The 20975-nt window shown below is 34.1% G+C and overlaps 1 protein-coding gene across 1 annotated transcript in view; it reads right to left on the bottom strand.

Moving 5' to 3' along the window:
• CNTNAP2 (contactin associated protein 2) overlaps positions 1–20975 on the bottom strand; it is a gene marked incomplete at both ends in the record, with an annotated part of 1080529 nt that overhangs the window by 754008 nt on the left and 305546 nt on the right. Inside the window, 3 exons of the mRNA XM_081243680.1 lie at positions 7711–7975; positions 11448–11591; positions 17019–17203. Of these exons, the coding sequence (XP_081099806.1) occupies positions 7711–7975; positions 11448–11591; positions 17019–17203 (594 nt within the window). The remainder of the gene's footprint in view (positions 1–7710; positions 7976–11447; positions 11592–17018; positions 17204–20975) is intronic.

The following is a 20975-nucleotide window of genomic DNA, read 5'->3' as shown; positions in this document are numbered from 1 at the left end:
AACAAGAGGAGCTATGCTATCCTAGCACACATCCAGGCTCCTGATTAAAATGATCACGATGTTCCATGAATCAACCTTCCTCGGGCTCTATCTCCCCTAAGAATCCAATGCCATGTTTTGTTTTCAGAATTCTAAAATGATGGATTTCTGAGTTTTCCTTGAACACTTTGGATATCTAGAAGACCATCAAAAAGTAAAAACTTCTAAAATCAATTTTTAGGTACTTTTTTGGTAGAAGTATATGTAGACTATTTGGAAAGAGAGAGATTTGTATCCTTTGATTCACTATTTAGAGAGAAAAATAAAATCTGTTTTTCCCTGATAGCTAGCAACAGTTTTAAGGGAAAATGCCTTTATATATGAATTCATCTAGCTCCCCCTCCCTTCCTCCCTCCATTTATTTATCCTGGAAAAAAAAAAAAGGTTTAAAATTAGTTATGTGTATTTTCAAATAAAAAGCTCATAGACCCAACATAAAATGTTCCATTTGTTATGTAAATGCCATTAAGGAAATTAAGTTGAAGCCCATTGTTTAAGGACACACTTAAAAAAAACTGATGTTATATATATGCTTCTGTTTAAGTAGGGAAACTAGACTTTTTAAATCGATATAACCTACTCTATGTAATTTCCATTTATAATGTTGTTAAGCATTATACTTTTTAGGAATATCAATTCACCCTCAATTATTTATGCTTGGTGTTTGTTTTGGAAAATTTGGATATTATGGAAAATGTATTAAGAAATTAGTAATGGACTGATTACCTACCAGTTAGAGATAATTAGTTAGCATTATCCAGATTTTATTTCATTCAGATCTCTTTTCTAACTATCTATATATTTATAATAATATTGCAGTCATAATCTATATAAATTTTTGTAAACACTTTTATTTACTATATTTTCCAATGGTATTAAATATTTTTGAGAAACATGATTTCTCATAACATAATAGTATTCCACATAAGGATATACTCTTTAAGATCACCTCTTCATTTAAAATATTTACTTGTTTTCAACTACTGTAAAACAAAGTACTTGACAAATGTGAAGTAATGCCTAAACATTACTTATTTTTTGAGTTACAGAAATTTAAGAAATCTAGAAATTTATCTGCAGTTTGAAATCATACAGCTGAAAATCAATTCTCAATAAATAATTAAAACATAAAAAATAGTATTATAAACTAAACCAGTTTTTCTTATGTGAGGAGAAAGAAATCTCATGATGCAAGTTATCACTGAACTTTGAAATTGGTGTGAATTAATTCTTTCAAATATTAATATATTAACTACATTTTCAAACGTTCATCAAATCAAGAGAGGAGATATCCTAATTGCTTAGGATAGACAGTGCCAGGAGTAGTCCCAGGGAAATAAATTTGCTGAGCCTGAACTGGGAACTTGCCAGTATCTGCCAGCAAGTTCCCCAGCTACACACAAAGCGAAGAAAATGTCTACTCCTTAGGCTATGGTCTGAATGTGTGTGTCCCCCAAAATTCACAGGTTGAAATTTTAATGCCCACTATGGTATTAGTAGGTGGGGCCTTTGGTAGGTGCTAGGTCATGAGGGTGGAGCCTTCATGAATGGGATTAGTGTTCTTATAAAGAAGACCTCACAGGCTCCCTCACCCCTCCCACCATGTGAGGACACAACAAGAAGTCTGCAGTCTGCAACCAGGAAGAGGACCCTCACCAGAGCTCAAACGGGCTGGCACCCTGATCTCAGGCTTCCAGCCTCCAGAACTTTGAGAAATAAGTGTGGGTATATGAGCTGTGAAGTCTACGGTATTTTGTTATGGCAGCTTGATTGGACTAAGATAATTTCCCTTAAGGCACCCAAATGGAAGTTTATCAAAGGCTTACAAAGGCAATTGTACTACAAAACAGAAATAAAAAGAGACCCTGGAAAGATTCCCTTTGGAGACAGAAATACAAAGATGATGTTTGCTGAGTACAGGTTTCTGAAGCAGTGTGGATGCTGAGAAGCAATGTCTACATGAACAGAATGAGGAGGTTTGAATAATTCAGCTTAGCAAACAGTTGATTTAGGAGGAAGGCATATTCTGAATGGCTCTTCTAAAAGGCTTTGTTTACGTGGATAGAAATTGACTTTTTTTTCAATAGGTGAGAAAGGTCATTAACAGAAATCACTTTCCTTCCACCATATAAATGCTGAACCACATTTTATGACCTTACTGATATGAGCAGACAAAAATTTTAGAGTGTGATTCTAAACATCTGTCTGTAATTTAGTGGCATAATTGAGGCAGTTTGCAATAAAAAACTTACTTCAAATGGTAGGCAGGTTTTTGTGTGTTTGTGTGCGCTTTGTTTTCTTTTGTTTGGCTACGTATCAGACAGTAATACACATGGACATTTTTTTACTACTATTACAATATTATAATATTGTTCCTGGAAGATACATTTAGTTTCTAATATGGATTGATGGAGTACATACCCTCAGGCAATTAGAACTTAAAAAAATTCCAACTCTTCAAATGAGAAGACCAATCTGTAGGTCAGTGTTTTCCTAATTATGGGTTGCAGCTTGTTTTTAGGTCATGAAATCATTTAGTGAGTCATGGCGATTTTTTTTTAATGGAAAAGAAAAAAGTTAGAAAAGAAAACATCAAAATTATGAGAGCACGTTAAAGCACAAGGTAAATTTTATTTCATAAAACTTTGTTTCAGTAGGTGTTGAGTATGATATAAAATATTTTCTTTTTTGATCAAAATCATTTGAACTTGGAGGATGTTATGCTAAATGAAATAGACAAAAAAAGATAAATACTGTATGACCTCACTTATATGTAGAATCTTAAAAGACTAGAAGTCATATAGAATCAAAGAGTAGAATGGTGGTTGCCAGGGGCTTGTTGAATATTGGTCAAAGAGTACCAACTTTCACAGTCAGGAGGTGAAAAGGTTCTAGGGCATCTAATGCACAGCATGGTGATTATAGTTAACAATACTGCATAGTATACTTAAATACAAAATAAAATAAGAGAGAGATCTTAAGTGTCCTCACCACACACACAAAAGATAACTATGTGAGGTGATACATGTACTAATTAACTTGTTTGTGGTAATCCTGTCACGATGTACATGTATATTAAAACATCACATTGTACATCTTTAAAAAAATCACACTGTACAATCGAAATATATACAGTTTTAATTTGTCAATCACACCTCAATAAAGCTGGAAACAATTTAGGTGCACAAAATCATCTCTAGGTCCACCTTTCCCAGGGTAATGGATATGAAACTTAAAATGAAAATTATTCCCAGAGTGAACAGATGTTATCCATTTGACCCTTTCAGCATTTTTTTTTCTTTTTAGCACTTATTTCTAGTTAAAGGTATTGCATAAATATATATTCACCAGTCAGTGACCTCTGTTCTAAATAGAAATAAATGTAGTGGCATGTTTTATGAAAGTTGATGTTGCAAGTTGGAAAATATTTTCACAGAGAGATAACCCACTCTGCAAATGCAAGGTTACTCAGAGTTTGACTAATTTTTACAAGTCATAGTCAATAACTAATGAGACTTAAAAATTAATCACAACTTAGAGGGAAAAAATGTGAGAGGGTGAATAATATATTGAATAGTTTCTAACTTATCGAATTTATTTTGAATTCATCACCAAAGAACAATATTTTCTAAGATGGCTTTTCAACCAAGTGACTTACCTTCATCCTGGACTACAGAACTTATTATTTAGAAGTAGCACACACGTGTGTGTGTGTGTGTGAACAACATGTTATTAGTGTTTTCCTCTTCTAGATTTTCTGTTATCTCCTACATTTTTGCAAACAAGCTATTTCAAAAAAGAAGTAAAATAGGACTGTCATTCTTCAGTGCTCATGCTGTTGATAAGAATAGGATAGATATAGTTCTCAGTGTATAAGACGTTCACCTCCAAGGTAAAGGAAATTGAAGATGATTCAAAGAGATGGAAAGATATCCCATGCTCTTGGACTGGAAGAATATTGTTAAAATGGCCAAACTACCCAAAGCAATCCACAGATTTAATGTGAGCCCTATCATATTAGCCATGACATTTTTTTCACAAAACTAGAACAATAATCCTAAAATTTATTCGGAAATACAAAAGACCCAGAATTGCCAAAGCAATCCTGAGGGAAAAGAAAAATTCCGGGGGCATAATCCTTCCAGACTTCAGACAATACTACAAAGCTACAGTAATCAACACAGCATGGTATTGGCATAAAAACAGATATATAGATCAATGAAGTAAACCCAAACACCTACAGTCAATTAATCTTTGACAACGGAGGCAAGAATGTACAATGGAGAAAAGACAGTCTCTTCAGCAAGTGGTGTTGGGAAATCTGGACAGCTGCATATAAATCAATGAAGTTAGACTACTTCCTCACACCATACACAAAAATAAACTCAAAATGGCTTAAAGACTTAAATATAAGACAAGACACCATAAAACTCCTAGAAGAGAGCATAGGCAAAACATACTCTGATATAAATCATAGCAATATTTTCTTAGATCAGTCTCCCAAGCCAAAAGAAATAAAAGCAAAAATAAACAAATGGGACCTAATCAAACTTATCAGCTTTTGCACAGCAATGGAAACCATAAACAAAATGAAAAGACAACCTAGGGACTGGGAGACAATAACTGCAAATGATGCAACCAACAAGGGCTTAGTTTCCAAAATATACAAACAGCTCATACAACGCAATATCAAAAAAACAACCCAATCTAAAAATGGGCAGAAGACCTAAATAGACATTTTTCCAAAGAAGACATATAGAGGGTCAATAGGCACATGAAAAGATGCTCACCATTTCTAATTATTAGAGAAATGCAAATCAAAACAACACCAGTCAGAATGGCCATCATCAAAAAGTCTGCAAATAATGAATGCTGGAGAGGGTGTGGAGAAAATGGAACCCTTCTACACTGTTGGTGGAAATGTAAATTGGTACAGCTACTATGGAAAACAGTCTTAGAGGTTCCTTAAAAAACTAAAATTTGAAGTACGATATAATCCAGCAATCCCACTTCTGGGCATTTATCCAGAAAAGACAAAAACTCTAATTCCAAAAGATACATGCACCCCAATGTTCATTGCAGCACTATTTACAATAGCTAAGACATGGAAGCAACGTAAGTGTCCACTGACAGATGAATGGATAAAGAAGATGTGGTACATATATAAAATGGAATATTACTCAGCCATAAAAAAGAATGAAATGATGCCATTTGCAGCAACACGGATGAACATAGAGATGATCATACTAAGTGAAGTAAGTCAGAGAAAAGACAAATATCATATGATATCACTTATATGTGGAATCTAAAAAATAATACAAATGAACTTATTTACCAAACAGAAATAGACTCACAGACATAGAAAATAAAATTATGGTTACTAAAAGGGAAAGGGAGGGGAGGGATAAATTAGGAGTATGGGATTAACAGACACACAATACTACACATAAAATAGTTAAACAGTAATGATTAACTGTATAGCACAGGGAAATATATCCAATATCTTGTAACAACATATAATGGGAAAAGAATCTAAAAAAGAATGTATATTTGAATCACTTTTTTGTATACCTGAAGCTAACACAGTATTGTAAATCAACTATACTTCAACAGTAAATGAATAGGGTATATATAAAACAGAATGATTTCCCTTGGTTAAACCAAATATTAGTGTCCTCCATGTATGGGAAAAAATGGAAATCTTTGAAACATAAATATTTTCTTTGGACTATATAAGAGTGAGACTATATAAAATTTTGGATTTCACATCTGTTCTCCTTAATTTGCACAGATTCTTAGCTAAATTGACAAAAACGTCTGAAGTCTACTTTTACCATATTTAAGCAAATCTATTAAGGTAAATTAGTTATTGCATATTGGATTCCTTTGTTCTTTCGTTTATATTTTAATAAACACAGTTTAAAATAGATGAGAGTATCTTGGAGTCCTAAATTAGACCAAATTAAATTAGTAAATGTCTATTAATCACTATGTTTAAGATCCTATTCTTTTAATTACAATGGTTCCTGTTATGTGGAAAACCACCAAGAGGTCGGGTTTGCTCAGTGAATGCCAGGAGGGAGGCCTTCATCCTTATACTTTTATGTGTTTAAGCATTAGAAAAGAATCATTAAACATAACAGAATCTAGTGGGGAATTTCTCAACTGTGGTAAATATTTGTATGTGTATTTGTTTTATGTGTTATTCTGGTCTCTCCAGATAATTTCTGTTTCCTCTAAATCTCCCAGGTGGATTTATACTGGGAAGTAGTGTTAAAATATAGTGATCAATCATTTTGACTCTGAACATTCAGGGAAAAAGCAAAACTAACAACGTAAGAACAGAAAAAGTAAACCTCTAGGTATTTCACAAGAGCTTTTGATTTCTATAATTCAGAGACATCTGTAACATAATGGTTCCTGTCTTCCTTGAGTCTTTTTCAGTAATAGTCCACAAAGCCAGGCCATACAGAAACACACAGCCTATTGTATGAAAAGACACCTATCCTTGAGCAGGAGATATTCTGTGTTCAAGGAGCCACAGTGCTGAGTTCAAACATTCCTGGAGCACCTCTTACGTTACAGGTGCTGCTCTATATGCAGGGACTAGCATAGAAGAGAAATGAGATGGACCAAGTCATACAATATGTTAGCAGCTGTGTCAGGTGTCTGCATATGGTGTCACGAGTCAATACGGAATATTTAGAAATCAGAGTCCACAGTCACACAGTTGAGCCTTATGTTATGAACTTCCTCTCTCAGTATTTAGTACATCTGTAAGGGGCTCAGGAGACATTCTTTTTCCTTCTGTCTTCCATTTCTCAATAGTTCTTTACTTAAAATAAGTACTTACTTAAAACACCTATTGCAAGAGACATCTAGAGAAATTTGGCGATTTTTAAAAATTATTTATCAGTCCCATATCATACATTATTCTCTTTGTTTATGACACCTCACTTTGCAATCTCAGTTTTCTTTGCACCATCACAATCAAGGAATATTCCAAGGTCGCCAAGTTTGTTCAAATAACAACAATATTACCTAAGTCTCAGTTTATCACACCACTACCGTGTCAAGTTTAAAAATTACTCCGCTTAGCCAGGCCAGTCTGCCCTCAGTCGATACATATCTCTTGTCATTCCTCTTTGTACTCACCCCCACTTTTTTTCGGACACGTTGTAGAAATTTAGCAAGATCACTTGGAGCTTTTGATGCAAGCAGTAAACTATACCTTTAAAGTCATAATTAAATCAATACAGTCTTATTACTAATAGTAAAAGGTATTTGAATGCCCATAAGGTCAAAAGATAAACTACTCTTTCTTATGTTAATCAAATAAACATGCTTTGTTTTTGAACATATAACATTAACTTAGAGGAGTATCCACTGCTCTATTCAAAAAGAACCAGCATTTGCAAAAAAAAAAAAAATGGAAGGTTTCAGTCCTCTGAGACAGCGTCAACCAACTCTCCTCCTCGCCCACCCTCACCATCTCAGCAAGGTTCTGTTTCCCTCATTCAATCCGCACTCAGGGCAGCTAAGAGAGTACCTCAAAAGTCTGGTTCCAAACATAATCACGAGCATGTGACACCAACATAGCAACAACAGAACTTTAACTGTGGAAACCACAATAGCAGTTTCAGGAGCGAACATTGAATAGATTGCACTGACCTGAGGAAATATCTATCTGGCTTATCTTGGTCTGCGTGATGTTGATGTGAACGCTGACTCTGCTGTCAGTGAGGTCAATCTCCACGTTGCCCAAATTATCCGCAAAACGACTGAAAAGCAGGAGACCATTGGGGTTCCAAGTTCTGAACTGGAAACTAACCGAAAACAGGTCTTCATGAAGCCGTCCAGGCACCTCCAGGTAACTGGTAGCATTGAAAAAGACAGGTACCGTGTAGGGCTCCACGCACGCGAAACTCAAATTTCCCTGGAAAACAGAAGGGCATGCTTTAAGGAAAATGTAGAATAAAATAAGCATCCATGGAAGACGGTAGACAAAGCGACAGTTTTACAAATTTCAAAGCAGAACTTGAGCCTGTGTGAAATTCTCATGTGCAGCATTGTGACACGGATGCAGCAATCGGATACCTCGGCATGTCCTTCCTGCTATAGCTAACAGGGTACGGCAGTTGGCTATCAAGTTGACGGATTCATACAGGCACCATCCATCATGGAATTGAGAGACTGACACCTGATGTGATGGGCTGACTATGGAATGGATGTGTCCCTGTGTGGTGGGCTTGGGTGTGGACCACTGGACCTTCTGAAGACAGCAAAGAGCTGCTTTTCCCTCCCCCACTACTGATGCTGCATCAGCCTGGGAGAGAATGCCTTTGTCCTCTTTTGGATGGCCTTGGTCAAATGTTTATTAATATATAAATCTGGTCTCAGTGGGAACTATGATCATTCGGTTACTATTTATTAAACTATTATGGGGCAGATACTCTTGGGTGTTATCTCAATACCTAATATATATGAATTAATATTAACTATTTAGCATCAACATGATTTGATTATCTCAGATTATTTTGTTATTCAACTCAAAAATCTCATTTAAGTTCCCACGAGGGACTTCCCTGGTGGCGCAGTGGTTAAGAATCTGCCTGCCAATGCAGGAGACACGGGTTCGAGCCCTGGTCTGGGAAGATCCCACATGCTGCGGAGCAACTAAGCCCGTGTACCACAACTACTGAGCCTGCGCTCTAGAGCCTGTGAGCCACAACTACTGAGCCTGTGTGCCACAACTACTGAAGCCCGTGCTCCTACAGCCCGTGCTCTGCAACAAGAGAAGCCGCCGCAATGAGAAGCCCACGCACTGCAATGCAGAGTAGCCCCCACTCGCCGCAACTAGAGAAAAGCCCGTGTGAAGCAATGAAGACCCAACACAGCCAAAAATAAGATAAATAAATAAATTTATAAAATAAATAAATTCCCATGAAGTGTGCATATATAACAATTAATGTTTGTGGAAACAGTGACATGAATGTACAAAAGGAAAAGAAAACTTGCAATAATTAAAGCTTCCTCCTTCCCCTTCACACTCCCTCTATTTGGTACAAGGAAATTTGATTTTTATTCAAATACACTGAATTTTCTATTCTAGTGTCTAAGTACCTTCCTTTTAAAGATACGAAAATCTACATATTCTTCCATCTTTTTTTAACCCACCATATCTTGAGGAACATGATTTGGAGACATTTTCACTTCATTTTTTGTTTGTTTGTTTGTTTAACAACACCGCATATTTGTCCCTAGATGCATAGCTCTTCCACTGCAGTACATTAAGCTAGGCTGTCTCTTTGAATTAATGTTCAAATTAAATTTGTGCTGTGACTTCACAGATGATTATTTTTAAATGCTTACTTTTCCCGATGAAAAGAACTGGTGGTGCATAATAACTGAGATGTCATAAATGACTTCATGCCTGTGCTGTGGGGATTGTCTCCCCGCAAAGTTAAAGGTATTTCTGAGTAATGGTGCTGACTCTGGATCCACTGTATAATGAGGAAATGGGTGTGTATATGGAGAGGGGTGCAGGATGAGTGCTGAGTCAATTCCACTGAAATATCAGCACCTGACATCTTTGAAAGCAAACTTCCTACGTAAGTATTTGCCTTTGTAGAGCTGCTTGCAAATGTCCAACTTGCCTCTATACTGCCTAAACTTTTAATACATAGGTATATTTTTGTTTAAAAGCCTTTTTTATGTCTGCTCATTCTATTTTAACAAACATAATTATAGATAATTCATGCTTTTCTAAATGTCTTTGTTATTCAAGTTAAAATAGCATTTATAAGCACAATATATATTTTGTGGTTAAAGCTGATTTTGGAATGAGTCTCCGGAGTGCAATTCTCTGTAGTTTGGGTACCTAATTAATACATTTGAGGACCAACGGGGAGGTTTGGGCAGAAATAACACTTTACTTCTTAAAGGTGTAAATAATGGAAAAGGTATTATGATGATTTGGATTCTGTACGCTTCTATCTTAAGTAACAATTTCTGAGGAAACAAAAGGACTCTGATGCCATTTTATCCAAAACTTAAAATAGCCTATGTATAAATACTGCTCTGGATAAGAAATAACACAGCATGGAAAGAGACCATGACCTCAGGGGTCGGATAGTGTTAATCCACAATCTATGTTTATTGGAAAGTTATTTTTCCAGTTTAAATCTCAGTTTTCATCTACAAAATGTTTATGACAATATCTCCCTTGTAGTATTGTTCTTAGATTACCATAAACGTAACAGGTCTTGTACAGTGCCTTTTGCCTGTACATGGAGCTATTATTATTTTTCTCTACAGTCAATATATCTTGAGAAAATTTCACCAAAGTTCAATTTTTAACTATTAGTATAAATTCATCATTATTTTTAAGAAAGATAATTAGTAAAGAAAAATTTTGCATTAAATTATTATTTTATAGTTTCTTATATCCAACCTGAACTCTTGGTTATTCATTCAGCATTTCCATTTGTCCAATAATTTCATGAAAACCCGAGACTCAAGTTTGGGGTAACAAGACCAGAGTCTTTTAGAGCATAGCACAAATACTCATTATATTATCCACTCCCACTGGCTCCCAGATATATGGATCTCTGGATTCCCAGGCTCTTCTCAATTACATTTTGGGATTAAAGAAACCTCCTGCTCTTGCAGGGCCATAAGGAACTCACATACCAGATTTTTAAGTTGATACCTTGTAGTGATCCTATATGGTGTCGTAGGAACGCAAGTGTACTAGCATGTTTCTTTGATTTCTACTCTCCTTCTTGAAATAGTTCAACCTGGAAACACTCACACCAGAGTCAGAGAAGACCACTGTGAGCTTCTGGGTCACAGATTTCACTATCCAATCTAATCAATCTTTATTTAATTGCATAATATTTGGTATGTTTAGCTTTGACAAGAAGTTTATTTCTTTACATAGTTGAGTGAATTAACTTTGGAAACATGGAAGTAAATATAATAAAGTTTCTGGTTTTAAAACTTTTAAACTATTGAATTACATCATAATCAAGAAATGCAGAGCTATATACGATGTGACATTGGAAACATGAGGCTGCTGATTTAAGGGCTGCTGAACAGCTGCGATGAGGTATGCCTGTTCCTCTGCCATGGGGAATCCAGAAACACTGGGGGTGAAATTCTGGGCCCCATCTGAATCAAACTTATTGTCTATTTCTGGTTAATTTAACTCAAAAACTGGTATCTATTCTCAGAGTAAATTCAATATCTCCATATCTTCAGGTAACTCTAAAGTTAGTTTTATATGGTTGAACTCACCACAAGCCTGATGATAAATGCTATGATGCTATTGTTTATTAACAGTCCAGACACAATAAAATTTCTTTGATTTTTCTATGAACCAATATTTTGGAGGTGAAAAACCTTACCACATTTGAGGGTTCTAGTTTCTTCCTTCTTGCGAGATCAGTTATGTTGATGCCATTGTAGTTAATGTTTTCCATGCAGCCTTTGAAATTCTTTCTACTGCTGGAACTTGGCTTACCCGAGAAAGGTATGCCTCCAAAGGTTATCTTTGAAAAAAAAAAAAGACAAAATGTCAACATTCACGCTGTATTCGACTTAAAAAAAAAAACATTTACAATAAATTAGACAAAACTACCAATAGATCCAAGGTCAGTTATCTTTACCTCAGCCAATATATACAGACATTTTTTTCTGCCTCCAAAATCTGCTGCATATTAAATTATGTTGTTATTGAAGTATATGCTAATTGTCATTAATTCTGAAAATTAGATTATAACTTGAACAAGAAAATAGCAACAACCCCTAGCATTTTAATACACAGAAGACAGTTTATCAATTTTCCTGGGACTGTTTTAAAAGATTTTACACAGCAAATATCTTTTATTAAGTAATATTAAGAATACATTTTTATGCTTATCATTCAAAGACATACTATACTATCAATAAATGCTTCTAGCCATTATGAAATAACCAGCATTAATATATTAAGTTTATAAAACTTCGGCCAAAAGCAAGGAAAATTGTATTCAGCCCATTTAGACATTATAGTCTAATGACCATTAGAGTAAAAAATGCATTGGTCTTATTGTGAATGCTGAAAATAGTTCCAAAAGTCTAATTGCAACATTGATTCAGAACATCTTCAAATTTGGGGGCTATAATTTGAGAAGTACAGGTTTAAAGATATTATAGGTCTCCTAGGTCCTAAGGAATAAGGTCAATGCTCCTTCCTGTGATTCTTAAGCAATCATTGCCTATAAAAAGAGAGTATATATTTTTCTACATATTTTTGATCAAATTATAGTACTAAATATCAATTTCATATAATACAAAATTATACTTAATTATGTATTGCCAATGACATTTACTGCTAATAAAAATTAGTAGTGAATGAATCTATTAATCATAGCTGTAATATCAAGATATATAAACCAGATATATTTCTCTTAATTATTATTAAATTACCCATTTTTCTTACAAAGTTTTGAAAATGAAAGACATATTTCAATGTCAAGACTTCATATTTTATATATAAAGCAGAGATCTTTGGGTTTTAGAAGACACAAATTATGCTTCTGCTATTTATGTTTTAGCATTTTATTTTTACTTTTTAACTTTTAAAAAATTTAGATGTTTCAAATTATTTTTTAACCATTTTTTAATTTTTAATGTACAATGTTGTTAGTTTCAGGTGTATAGCAAAGTGATTTAGTTATACACATATATGTATTCTTTCTCAGATTCTTTTCCATTATTGGTTATTACAAGATATAGAATATAGTTCCCTGTGCTCTACAGTAGGTCCTTGTTGTTTATCTATTTTATATATAGTGGTGTGTATATGCATTTTAAACGCTTAACTGGTTTTAGGGAAAAAGCACAAATTAATGATGGTTTATGAGACAGTATAAAAACCCAAAAAACCTCACTTAAAATAAAATTAAATGTATTAATACCAGTTAGCTGTATATATATCATTTACCTTAGATTTTAAACATGGGAAGAAAACTAAGAATACATAAAAAATAATAAGGAAACTACAAAATGAATAATAGAGAGTATTCTAAAATAGATTAGGAAAATATTTTCAAGTGACATTGAACTGAACTTATTAGGTGTTATATACATGTAATTAATAACAAAGGTAAGAATTAATGACACTTTAATGGAGTGCTGTATTTCCCATCTAAAATTCATTTTATCAATTTTATCAATTTCTGCTCCAGTAATAAAATCTTCCAGGCTTAATGACATGCAACATCACATTTTGAATAATATTACTAAATGCTAGTTAAAAGTATTGTTTTATTCCTTCTCCGTGTGCGTAGTTTCTTTATGGGGGGACTTTCATTTTCCTTCCGGATAATGATTCACACACTCCTTACAGTTTCTCTGTTTTCGACAACCCTTGGCTCATGTTCTACCTTATAGAAGGTACCCTGGTGAAGCATCACAGGCTCAATATACCAGATTCCTTACAATTAAGAGATGTGGGTTCAAATCCCAATTCCTAACGTAACTCATCATTTGATATTAGGTGCTCGCTACTTGTTTCTTGTTATGTATTCTCATCAATAAAAGGAAACACATTCTGATATTGTAATCATTCTCATGGTAAAAAAAACTGTTGCAGTTGTTAGATTAATAATCTGATATTGCTATGACCCACACAATTGCCTTATGAATGGCACTGCCATTCAATGACAATGTTGACTCTAAAAAAGAACTGCACTGACCTTTTTGTTAGCTACTAAGAGTTTCCAAAGGGTAGCAGAGACTGCTAGATACCTCTGAGTGTCCTTTCTCCCACCTTCTTTAAGAAAAAAACACTGCTTTTCAGCTAGGCACATGCTCCCCAGACAATACCTGGCATTTACCAACCTCTTTGAACAAGTTTTGGTCTCATGAGATTTAAGTGGAAGGGTTGTGTGTGACTCCAAGAACTATAATTAAAGGGATGGGGGGGCACAGTCTTCTTCACTCCCTTCCTTCGCACTGTCTGGAATGCAAATTGGAACGTGAGTGACTATCTTGGAGTAATTTGCAGAGGGGATGGAGTAGCAGCAGGATAAAAGTAGACTGTGGTCTTGATGACCATGATGCTGCCATTTGAGCCCAGGGCTACCTGCCTGTAGGCTCCTTTTATGTGAAAGGAATAAACATGTATCTGTTATGTTCAGTCTTATTAATTATAACTGATATATGTGGTGATTTCTATTACTTCCTGTTGTCTCCTCACATAACCCTATGAGCAATGTGCTATTATATTCACTTTATAGAAAGGGAATGTGATTTCACCACTGTCACACAACGAGTTAGGGGCAAAAAGGGATTCAAACCCAGGATTATGGCTCCAATTTGAGCTCATGCAGTTGATTCTCTACAAACTCCCAACCGGTTTCTAAAATCCTAGCCCAGTTCTGCAATGGACAAGGGGGAGGCATTCTTCTACTTTCCAAGCAGAGACGTATGGCAAAGGCAAGGGCATAACATCCAAAGTGGGTGTATCTTGGCATTTGGATAAAGAAGGGAGAGAAGCCAGGACAAACACCAGTCTGTGTCCTGCCCTGTGTTGTCACTGGCTGGAGGAGGAAGAATGAAGTGAACTGCCTCTGTACACCCTTGCACACTTCTCAGGTCACCATGTAGCTACAGCTTGACTGCAACGGTGACTGGCTCACTTTTAACAGGCTACAGAGAGGTCAGTGAGGTGAACGGTTAAGGCTTCTCTCCCCAAGAAATGCCCGAATCGAGTTATGTCAAAGGAACAAACTTGTCTTCTATTGCTTCTTTCATGATGTATCAATATATCCCCGGGAATGAGGCTAGGTATTATTTAATTAGCCACTGGCAGTGGTGTGCTGGGTCCTGCCAATACTGGCTCATGAGAACTGACTGTTAGAGTCATTGTTAAAAATTAAATTATATAAGCTTTAAATTCAATACATTACATTAAACAAAAAATTAATAACTACTCAGAACTCATGTCTACATTTTCCTATCATGTATGCTCCTGAGGTTATTTACGTTTATTTTGTCTACATGATGGAAATATTGAATAATGGTGTAGTATAATAAATATTTTTGGTCTTTGTTCCCAGTTCCTGGCACAGAGCTCCTAAAATCCTTGCAATTTCCTGAGTAATAGGTGTGTCTTTTGGTAGTCATAATGAGCCCTTTTGTGCAAGGAGATGTGTGCAAAAACACTGAGAGACCGACTCTACTATAGTCCCTAATTTTCTTTAAACAAATAAGCCAAGAGAATCCCTTTATATTCAGGTAAACATGTCGAGATATAAAGGTAGGCCCAACCATTTTCATTGCAGCTTTTGCCAATAACTGCAGGATTTGAGGAAAGTAAACAGGTAGTAGCTCTACAAAGAGAAATATGTTGAGTCTCTCTTGATTCTTTCTAGTAAATTAAAATTTTTTTCCTGTGTCTCTCTAACAAATATGTCTCAGGCATTTTAGTCTACAGGTGAGGTTCTCAAACATGGTATTCTATCTAGAGGGGCTTCGAAGTGTCGATGAAACTGCTGACCCCATAGAAAGCATTGTGTGTGCATGAATATTCATAGATTTCATCGCAAACTCAAAGGGTCTATAACTCCAAATTTTTAATTCTGTTTTTTGAAAATTGGAATTGTGTTTGCCCATTACTAATGTTCCAGGATTTCTCACCTCTTCTATGGTACTTCAAAGTTTATTAATGGAGAATGAATAATTCATCTTTAAATTCTCTCCTACAGTAGGAGATAAGCCACATAAGTCAAGATTCATATTAATTTACAGAAGATAGAAATTTTGGGGATTTTCACATTCTTTCCCTTTCAACAATCATTTTTACTTTAAAGAGATGTTTGGAGGAGTAATTATTTCCTGATAACCTTAGATTTATTTTAATGTGAATAAAGTCTCTATATCAAGGTTTATATGGCATATTCTATTCTAAATTTCTATTTAGAAATATATGTAATGTATTTATATTACAGAAAATTTAGAAACTATTTAAACATATAAAGAAAATAACATAGCTGTAAATCCTGACTTTTTCACTTACTATGTTATGGTAAGCACATTCTATGTTCTAAAAGATTTATGTATGGATATCAGTAACATACATATATGTATATGTATATATCTGCAATTTCAAAACTGGGGGCCAAGGCACATGGAGATGGCACAGCAAACTCATAGGGGTGCCCCAGTGATGAACATCTTCTTACAGAACTTTTATCCCTATTTATGATGAACATTTTTGATGGACATTTTAAGGTTGAACTGCTCTCCAAATAATTCAAAAACTTGATATGCCTACCAGTATATTATGAGAATATATATTTTTTACTGCACCAATATGATCATTGATTATTTTTTAATCTTTGATCATTTGGAAGGTAAAAAAATATTTTTATTTATGGACAATCTCTTTAAAATATTCTGTATTTTTATTTCTTTTATGACAATGATATCTGAGAAAACAGAACTTGTCAAAAGAACTATCTACAGACAGGAATGTATAAATGACTTAACATATACCAGAACTCAGGATTTCTTATTCAATATTTTGTAATAAATATTAGACAATCCTATGTACATAATATACTGTACATCATCAACAACAGGTGATTTATGTTATAATTATCTACCAAAGGAAAGATTACAACTTAAATTTATTGTGGTTTTGTTAAATGGCCATGATAACATGATAAATGGTCCTTCTCTTTAAATATATCAGTATGTTATTTTGGTACCAAGTTTTTAAAAATGTTTTAAGAACTCATTATGAATAATTTAGAAATAAATAAAACGACATATTAACAAATTAGGTTGTGAAGTTGTAAGTTAAGTTTTCTTTGGAGGATAAAATGAAAATGGTATAGGAAGGTATATGATTAACAATAACACAACAAGACAGTAGGAAACTGAGGCAGCCACTTGATGCATTACAACTTATACATCCTCAAATTTACCTCGTAGTCCAAATCCAGGTAGTCGAACTCCCCGTTGGTGCGGAAGTGCTGCGTGCTTCTGTCCAGGGTGAGGTTGATGCTCCGGCCCTGGCGCTCAATGACCACAGAGTGCCAGTGGTGATCATCCAGCAGACTTCCTGTCATCACGGACGTGTGGCCATATATGGGGCCAAGCTGGTTGCTTCCTGAGTCACGTGAGTGGAAAAGAAACAAGGCAAATCCATCACGACTCTATGTCGAAGTAGACCTTTCATCTACAACACCAAGGGTGGACGTTTCTCTAAAGCTCTGTCTATTGAAGTTAACATGGGAAAACCAACATGTAACTACACTTAAAAACAGTTGTATGTTCAAACTACATAAAAGCTATTAAAGACGGAAAAAAGTCTGCTCCCTTAAAAAACATGAGCTTTTTTTTTTTTTTTTTTTTCAATTACTGTGCCATGAATTCTGCTAAATTTGGTAGATTCTTTATAAAGTCAGTGCCCCATGGGCTCTGGGGCTCTGGATTCTGATGCTGGTTCCACCATTGGCTTGCTCCATGATCCTGGCCAAGTTGACAGTTCTCTGGGCCTCTCTTTCCTCACATGTAAAAAAGGGAAGAATAATAGTACCTGCTTTACAAGGCTGCTGTAAGGATTATATTAATTAGTACAAGCAAAGAACTTACACACTTCCTGACATATAGTGAACATTCATTAAATGTTACCTGTTAATTTTTTATTATTATTGTTGTTGTTATTATTATTATTTTTGGTCAAGAAAACATGGCATGACAATTTTCAGGGTTTTTTTTTTCTGATTCCAAAAGCCATAATCAGTATAATATTTAATGTCATGGAAAGTTTACCCAAGTTATACTTTAAAATAAAAAACTGCAAAATTATATATGCAGCATTAATCCAGTTTTGAAATAATATCTCTATAGCAACAAGACTATAAATAAGAGTGGAAGGTTGTGAGAATCTGAAATGTTTATTACTAAGGTCATCTCTGGATGCTGTTTACATATTTTTTACCATTTTTTATTTTGTCTCATCAAGCATTGCTTTTGATGGTCAGGCAAAGCTAAATGCTATAAAAATACAATATTGCTTCAGAATAAATAGCATAATAGAAATCAGAGAAACACACAATTGACTGAAGAATTAAATTATTTTCATTTTTTCACATTTAGGATGCTAATATGCCTATACCTGACATTTTCTATGGATTTCCTAGATGAAATTTCTTTCCTTTTGGTGATGAAATAAAATGTTGCCCTGTGATTGTGATTATGATCGTGTATGTACATTGGCGGTGGGACAGGGAGAAAGAAAAGAAAGAATAAATTTAAGTGAAAGACTACATTCAGTTTCATTACTTTAAATATTTAGACTAGAAGACTAAGCAGCAACTCACGTGCCAGATATTTAGGTAACAGCATTAAAGAGTGACAGCAGATATTTGAGTGGATGTGTTTCCATGGCTGTCATAAATTTTAGTCAATAAAACTCTACACAAACTGCTTTCCAATGACATGGTAATGATCTTTTTTTGTGAGGCCATATGATCAGTTCTTGTTTCAGAACAGTAATGTCACATTCTTACAAGCCCCAGAGGCTTTTAAAGGCTACTCTGTACGTTTCACTTTTTAAAAAAAAAAACAGGAGAAAGGTTTGAAAAAATAAACTTCTTTGGATATGATCCAATTGCTCTGAGTGTGTGTGTGTGCATGTGCGTGTGTGTGTGTGAGCGTGCATGTTTTTAAAAAGCACTTATGTTTGGTTTTCTGGTTTCTCTTCCCCCATCCCTCCTTCTTAGCTTCTACTGAACCTTTTTTTTCAAAAACTATTTAGGGATATTTTTCTCCCAGGTAATGCATGAATACATGTTTAATATTACAAATAGAGAATATTATAAAGAATTAGTATGTAAAATATTAATCACTCATTTCCATCACTAAAGATAGTGTGGTCTATTTCCTTCCAGACATTTTTCATTTATATACATTTAATTATATATACATATAATTATATAATATATATAATTCATACACATAATATAAAAATATTAATATATTATTTTCCTATGGTTCTCATTTAATGCTGTACAGTATTCCCCAAATTATTCACAGATATTTTAAACACATACCCACCTATTTCTATATGTTAAGCTTTATTTCTTTCAATTTTTGTTATTGTAACAAATATTGCAAAGTACATCCTTGGACTTAAATCCTAAAGTTATTTCTTATTATTTCTTTATGATTATTGGACCAAAATATATAAAGAATTTAAAATATCTGAAGATACATTACCAAATTGTTTTCTTGAAATATTTTCAGGAACAGTACAAAGAATTCTTTTTGTCACATAACTCACCAACACAGATACTGTCATTTTAAAAATTTATTTACTTGAAAAAATTGGAATCTTGTTATTTTATTGTACATTTCTTTTATAGATAGTTTGAGCATTTGGTGTTTATAGATTATTTATAATGTTTCTTCTACAAGTTTTCCTTATATTTTTTGGCAATATTTTCCTCCTAAAGTCTTGGTATTATTACAGAGTGGAATGAATTTTTATTCATGAATGACATTAAACTTCTATATTTGACATTTGCCTTTTCCCAGGTTTTGGCAGGCATTTTCATTTTATGATTTTTTAATATAAAAATTTAAATATTTTTGTGTAATTATATTATCAGCATTTTTGGATAATTCTCTTTTTTGTTATAGAAATTATTTCTATCAGAGATTTTGAATGTGAAAAGTTTTATAATAAAAGATAAATCTTTGTAGACACTATAGCAAGTATTATCAACCAAAAAAACTAACTGAAGTCTTAATTTTTAGTATAATTTTGATTTTCAAAGTAATAAAAGTTAATATAAGGGACACAAGCCATATTTAAGAATGTTGGAACAACCATATTGACAAGGAAAGTAAATAGGCAGGATCTCTTTTTGTGTTCTAATTTTTAGCTTTATAGCTTTCCATTGGGATGCATTTAACATGTGAATTTTAAAAGATTATAAAAGAATTCTATAAAGATTATAAAGTCTTTTATAATCTTTATAGACTATAAAATCTTTATAGAATTCTAAAGTCACTGCAGCATAAAAAATACAGAATATATGATGTCCTTCAAACAACTCTTGCATAAATCCCGAAATTTTTAGGCAAGCAAGAGGAGGATAAATGTACTGTTGATTTGCATGAATTGTAACTTTGAATGTCAGTATCTGTGTTGTGGATCTTCCCTTTAGCTTTAAGTAAACCTTAGCTACATTATCAACAACCAAACATGTGTTAGGATTGTCCAGTTAAAAACAACAACAAAAGCCCAAAACAAAACAATAACTCCCTCTTTGAGTTTCATCTCATTCTCCAGTAAACATATCGTGTCTGATTCCTTCATTTCTAGTTGATAATATTTAAAATATTCATTCCCACACCTTTCATCTTTTCTTAACTGATGACAATAAAACTACTGTCCTTTCTATTCCACTGAGAATAAATCAACAGTAACCACAATGTTGCCAAAGAGTGACCTCACTTTTCTGTCTTCTTCTTTAAGTGACATTTTAGGCGAATTTGAAACAGTAGACCATAGCAGACCGTCTCTTGTCCTTCCCTGGTCTCTGTGATGCCACATACTAGTATTTCCTCCTATCCACTGTCCACTTCTCCTCAGTCTCCGTGTAGTATCTTCTCCTGTTAATCTCATACATGCAACTCCCTAGTTGAAATCTCAACTTTGATGCCTAATAGGCAACAAAAATGCACCATAACCAAACAGATCTCTAGACTTCCTCTGTTGGAAAAAACTAATACTTCTCTATTAGAAGAAACTCTGTGGAGAAAATAAAGCTTTCTGTATTTCTGAAAATGGCGCTAATGTCCATTTGGAACTCAAGCCATACCCTAGGAATTATCCCTTATACATTATCTTTCTGTCTTGCTCCATATCC

Source organism: Mesoplodon bidens (genome assembly GCF_964165515.1).
Source record: "Mesoplodon bidens genome assembly, chromosome: 9".
Lineage (NCBI taxonomy): Eukaryota > Metazoa > Chordata > Mammalia > Artiodactyla > Ziphiidae > Mesoplodon > Mesoplodon bidens.
The sequence above is the reverse complement of the archived record's forward strand: the minus strand, read 5'-3'. Positions and strand labels throughout refer to the sequence as shown.